Here is a 6,728-nt window from a genome sequence, read left to right as displayed (position 1 = left end):
GTTTACGATGCCATTGAAATAATTGCCCATGGATGACTCACATCAGCCATGTCTATATTGTTTTCTGCCATTTCAGCTCTCAAGCAGAAATGTTCCTGCTGGCCACGTGATTGCCTTGCTGGCTAGTGCATATTGATAATGTAGATTTGCTGTTCTAGCGATCTATTGGCTCCATCAAATTTTGTTGTTATCTTTACTGAGATTCCATCACACGTTCTTATGCAGGAGAGGGATGCTAGTATTTTCTTCTCTTGTAAGGTCCATTTCTCTGTCGCCCTCTCTTTTATTGCGGTCCTCCTAGTCAAATTCGCAAGAATGATTGAATTTTGAGCCTGCCAGCTTGCACATGTACTAATCCAACTATCTTATTTACAATAATCTCGTATCATAAATATAGTGTCTACCAGCCTCCAGATTTCAAGTCCCAATTCCTCATGGCAATCCCTTCATTGACCCAAAACTCTTCTTCCTACATTGAAGGTGGTGATGAACAAACATTGTTTAACAAAGAAAAAGAAGATGACAGTGATCAAATCCTCTCTGTGCTCCCTAGGGAAAGAGGGTGGTTAAGTGAGCACTTTCACTTGTACCAAGGTTTTTGGTGTCCCACCATAGTTCTCAAGGGACTCCTAATTCTCCAGAAACATTTTCGGGCACAACCAAGTGACATTCTCCTGGCCACATATCCAAAATCGGGAACAACCTGGTTAAAGGCACTTCTTTTTACCATAACAAATCGTACATGTATCAGTCATCCCGATCAAAATCCTTTGCTAACGGCAAACCCTCATGAACTGGTTCCCACGCTGGAATCATATGCCGCCGCGAATCCTGTAAACCCAAAGCCACCCAATTCTCTCATGCACACTCACATTCCTTACAACTCTTTACCAGAATCAACAAAATCTCCAGGCTGCCATATTGTTTATGTTTATCGAGACCCGAAGGATGTGTTAGTGTCATGGTGGCACTTTGTCAACAAGCTGAAACCCGAAGCAGAGCCACGAATTTCATTAGCAGAGGCATTTGAAAAGTTCTCTAAAGGTGCTTTACCATTTGGACCATACTGGAATCATGTGTTGGGTTATTGGAAAGCAAGTATAGAATGGCCTGAAAGAGTATTCTTTCTTAGATATGAAGACTTGAAGAAAGAGCCTTGCTTCCATACAAAGAGATTAGCAAAATTCTTGGGGCAGCCTTTCACCACAGACAAAGAAGGTGAAAGCCTGGTGAGTAAAGTGGTAGAGTTCTGTAGTTTTAAGAATCTGAGCAATTTGGATGTGAATAAAACAGGATCACACTCGGTGGTCGGGTTTCGGGTCATAGAAAACAAGACCTTTTTCAGGGAAGGTCAGGTTGGTGATTCCCAAAACTATCTTGAAAGAGAAATGATGGATCATTTGGATCAAGTTACTGAAGAAAGTTTTAAGAAATTTCATTTGAAGGCGTTTTCCTCTGAGGATGATGAGAAGTCAGAGGTGTCTACTGCCATGTGATTTTAGACAAGGAAAATTGTGCATCCGCGTAATTGTCCAGTGCCACTATCTCCTGCAGCAACAGGAACATGAGAATGTCATTGTGGAACACCAGAATGCCATTTCCAATTAGGATAAGAGCAAAGCTGTTGACAAAATAAACCAAGTGTGGAAGAACCTATTTACTTATTTACTAGTTTTATTAGAGGCAGATTTCAACGGTTAAGTTATTTAGGAGTTTGTGTTTTATTTGATAATTTCTTATTTTACAAGTCCGAGAAAGTTATAGATAGAACATTTGTTGAGGTATTTTCTTAAGAAAGTCCAAAAACATCGATAAGATTTTATTATGGTGTGATTTTGTTCCATTATTTGAGATTTCAATAATAGTGTGTGTTATTTATTTTCTTCTCTCTTTCATAAATATTTTGACTGATTATTTTATCTCTTCAGTATACATTAATTATTACTAAAACCCAAAATTTGGATTCTACAATTAGTATCAGAGCCAAACTACAAGATTAGTCCTAAGCGTTTCCAATGTCAAAAAATTAAGGCATAGGGTTTGCTAAAAAATATTGAGTTGATTGAGTTAGGCATGAGGTTGGTCTTGAAATACGTAGTTGGTGAAGAATTCGACCATAAGATTGGTCTAGGAATTGTCAAATTGCTACGGATGTCATGATAGAAATTAGAGAAGAATTGGTCGTCAGATTGAAGGATTTGATTGGTTAATCAACTAGAAAAACCAAGAAAACTTGACAAAAGAGACCTAAAAATTTTATTTAGGCATATGAATTGTTAAATAAAGGCAGAATTTTTTAAAAATTTGGTTGATGATGAAAAGTTTTCTATTTCGACTCCTATAATCACAAATAGATACATATTTTAGTTGAATTTTATAGGTGAAAAAATATCTAGAGTTGATTGATAGTGTGAAGTTCTTTTTACTAATTATGGCGGTGGAATTTTTCAATTATTTGGTGGTGATAATTTTGCTAAGAAAGCAGTCTATGATATTCTATGTTTCAGCACTTATATTGATGGTAAATATGGTGACTCTAAAGATGAATGAATTTATATGAATGAGTATTTTGATCAAGAAAAAATTGCTGAAAATTATTTGCAAAATACAAAGTTGATAAAATAAACCAAGTCTAGAAGAACCCCTTTATTTATTTACTAGATTTATTGGAGTGAGGTTTTTAGTAGTTATGTTATTTAGGAGTTTGTGTCTTATTTGGTAATTTCTTATGCAAGTGAATTCTTATTTTACAAGTCTCAATAAGTTATAAGTAGGATATTAGTTGAGGTATTTTCTTAAGAGAATCCAAAAGGGTCGATAAGGTTTTATTGTGGTGTGATTTTCTCCCATTGTTTGAGATTTTAATAATAGTGTGTATTATTTATTTTCTTTTCTTCCACCTAAATATTTTGAGTGATTATTTTATCCCTTCAATTCTATAATCCTGAATGCACTAATTATTATTAGAACCTTAAATTTGGATTCTACAAAAGCTATTAGAAAACTATAAAGAGGAGATTTGAAGTGTCAAAAACTTGCTCATGCTGTTCAAGGTGTTAGGTGTTATAGTTTATTTCTAAGAGTGTCAAGGATATTGGTCAATGATTTGAATCATTTTAATGAAGGAGCATTTTAAACCAACATGTGTCAATTTGTATTATCAAGTCATCTCATCTCCCTCCCTTTCCCATCGTTATCCTTAATCAAAATAAGAGACTGAAATACTACCATTTTCAACACAGAAATGTTAATTTAATACTTGGATTAATTGCACATACCTCCCTTGAGGTTTTTAACAATTGCAGAAAACTCTCCTCAAGTTCTAAAAATTACACTTACCTCCTCTATTTTCACTATTTAAGTAACATTCTAGACCCAAAAGACTATACTTTTTCTCAAAATTTCTATAATGCCCTTGAGTTATAATTCACAACAAAAATGTTGATAAGTGACTAATTTACGTAATAATTGTATGACATTTTATATTATTTTTAGTCACTTTGGGTATATTATTGGAAGATTATGAATCATTTTGGCTATAATTGGTGAAAAATGCTTTTAAGTGATTAAATGAGGTTTTTATCACTTTTTACTTGGATTTTGTGTATTTTGACAGTTTTGACACATTTTCGTATTTCGGCTATAACTTGAGTTACAATGATCGGATTGGGATGATTCTTGAAACCATTTGAAGATAAGAGATAGATCTACAACTTTGGTGAAGACATCCGAATCCAGTTTGAAGGTTTTCCAGGTCAAAAAAGCCGAAGTACAGAGTCAATTGCTATTGGTCGAAACTGGAACAAGGCATGGAGCAGGCAAGGGTATTTCAGTCATATCTCAGCCTACACAGATCCAAATGAGGTGATTCTTGATGCATTGGAAAGATAAATCAAAAGGCTACAACTTTCGTGTTTTAGGCATGAGCTGGTTCAGCCTCTAACATCAAGAAAAGATCGGTTGAAGTTGGGCCAAAAACAGAGCAAGTGATCCACACTCGGATCCACTATTCATCCGAACCCTCGGCTGTTTCTGGGTTAGTGGATCCAAGCTCGGATCCATACGGATCCGAGGTACTGTAGCAGATCGGATCACTGGTCAGAAAAGGCTGCTCTGTACGCGTAAAACTCAATTTCACCTCCACCAACTCACATTGGATGCTAGACATGTGAGAAACATTCCCAGCTGTAAAGGGGAGATGTAATCCTCATTTCTTGACCACCTTTCATCATAAAAGAGCAAAATTCATTGCAAAAAGGGGAGGGGAGTTCATAGAGAAAAATAGAGTGAGCTACGGGAGAAAGCTTGAAGTTGCAGAAATGTAGCTCTTTCATCTTCCTAGTGTTAGTTTAGCTTAGTATAGAGTAGTGTAGCTTTTCCATTCTTGTTTATTATCTAGATTAGGATGAAGATGGAGAATGAAGAAGGCAAGGAAGAAAGCTCATGTGACAAGGGTTGTATTCCTTCCAAACTCTTTATCTTTTGTATTTGATTCCAAGTTTAGTTAATATACAAGTTCTGGATTTTGTGTTCATTATGTGTTTCTAAAGTTTGTACCTTGGGTTTGGTTGAACTTTCTATAATTGTTAGTGTTTATTATTTGGTTATTTGACTGCTATGATTTGAGCAAGTTATTTAGCACTTTAGCTCTTTAAATCATGATTAATCTGGTACCATTGATTGTGATTATTTAAGGTGTTGTTTCTGCAATAAAAATTGAGATTTAACACTAGTTCAAGAAGTGCTAAACATAGGGAGTACACTCACGAAAGTAGAGGTGCACTTATGTGGTTTTTAGTGATTCATTTCATGTAATTTCATTGAAGAAATGAACTTGTAGCTAATTTCATAACCATGAAAATAGGTATGGATTAGTTATGAGTATAATTGATTCACTACGAAAGTAGGATTCAAATGCATAAGGAAATTACACCATAATTAGCCTAGATGTAGTATTCAATGATCCAAATATAGCACTTGCATGAGTAGTTAGGGATATCACAACCCAAGGAGCTTTCATTTGTTATTTTGTATAATTTCAGTAGGTTTAATTTGTTATAATTCATTGATAGTCTAAATAATAGAGAAGCTTTAGTAGTACCGGTAATTGCAATCTTCCTTGTGGGATCGACCCTTAATACCCTATACTCGCTCACGATTCGTATACTTGCGATAAATCGCGTGTGGGGTATTTAAGAGTTTATAAATGTAAAACTTGATTAGAATGAGGCAAAATTGATATGTATACTCCGCACACGTCAAGTTTTTGGCGCCGTTGCCGGGGAAGATTTGGCAATATCGGTGTGAAGAGCAACTTTATTAGTTTAGACATAATATTAGTTATAATGTGAATGTTATTTTCTGTTATTTTTGTATTTTATGTGTATGTGTTTCATTACCTATTTTTCTTACTAATTTTGCTTTTGAAGTTGTTTAAAAGCAATTTTAGGTGATGAGAAGAGTAGGTCAATTTGGAGGACAATGCTTGAGAAGGGGAAGATTGGCAATGGATGGTTACCAAGTGCAAAACTCCTTCAACAGAGGTAACCAAGAATTTACTGAATGTATGTCTTTTGAAGATGGTTTAAGGTGCTTAAAGGCAAAATTTGATGTAATTAACTTACAAGTTCAAATGGACACCATTATGCATGAAATTGAGCAAGGGGGGAATGCTAATGCTTTTAATTCTTATCATGTGATTTGTGACTTGTGTGGAGGTTATCATGCTACTAATACATGTATGCAAGCACAAAATGTGGATTATTATGATGAATTAGAGCATTACAATCCTTGTTTTGATCAATATAGTGCTAATTGGAGCAATTCTCCCGCTTATGGTTGGAATAATCAATGTACTTATAGTGATAATTCATGTTTTTATGATTACCAACCTGAAAGTGTCCAATATGAATCAAAACCATCTTGGGAGTTGGCAATAGAGAAGTTAGCTAATGCACCTCTGCCTTGGGAGTTAGAAAGTGAACCATTAGCTAATGATTCTAATGCATCTTGGGAGCTAGCTGTAGAAAATTTTTCTAATCAATTTGATTTAGCCATAGAAAAGCTAGCAAATGCAACCTATGACCGTTTTGATAGGATTGAGGAAAGGTTAGATGAATTAGCTTCTCACTTTGGTGATATACATGAGCAATTGAATGTATTGTGTAAAGTTATTTCTTCTGATAATTTACAAAATGATCCTAGCATGAATGGTGAAAATGTTGTATGTGAAAATGGATTGCATTTTGATGAAAATGATGAATCTCAAGAGTGTTTTAATGAGCAAATATCCATTTCACATGATAATATCTTTGGAACTAACTTTGAACCTCAAGAGGTGAGTTTTAATGACTCATTTTTCACCCCTCTTGAGGAGTGCATTGAAAGTATAGGTTCTAAAGGTATTCCTGCTCAAGATACTCTCATGACATTTCCTTTGGTAAGTTCTCAAGTGGTGCATATTCAAGGTAATATCTATGAAACACTTGGGATAGGTAAGTCACTTCCATTTCTCACATCATTAGATCATGTGGCTTTTTCTATAAAGTCACCTTTTAATGATCCACCACGGCCTAAAATGGTGGATTATTCGTTAACTAAGCCTCCTTGAAAAATGAGGTGATATAGTCAAGCTATTGACTTTAAAGAAGCGCTTATTGGGAGGCAACCCAATGCTTGTTTAAGTTGGTGTTACTTTGGAGTGATTTTATGTTTAAAGTATAAGTTTG

At 35.0% G+C, this 6,728-nt stretch overlaps 1 protein-coding gene across 1 annotated transcript; it reads left to right on the top strand.

Moving 5' to 3' along the window:
- The first annotated feature begins 434 nt into the window (after positions 1-434).
- Positions 435-1,496, top strand: LOC113756012 (cytosolic sulfotransferase 12-like). The gene has a single exon (XM_027299838.1). It carries the CDS (start codon positions 435-437, stop codon positions 1,494-1,496), a length of 1,062 nt encoding a protein of 353 aa, XP_027155639.1.
- The last annotated feature ends 5,232 nt before the right edge of the window (positions 1,497-6,728 follow it).

This window comes from Coffea eugenioides, unplaced genomic scaffold (assembly GCF_003713205.1).
Source record: "Coffea eugenioides isolate CCC68of unplaced genomic scaffold, Ceug_1.0 ScVebR1_18;HRSCAF=85, whole genome shotgun sequence".
Taxonomy (NCBI): domain Eukaryota; kingdom Viridiplantae; phylum Streptophyta; class Magnoliopsida; order Gentianales; family Rubiaceae; genus Coffea; species Coffea eugenioides.
The sequence above is the reverse complement of the archived record's forward strand: the minus strand, read 5'-3'. Positions and strand labels throughout refer to the sequence as shown.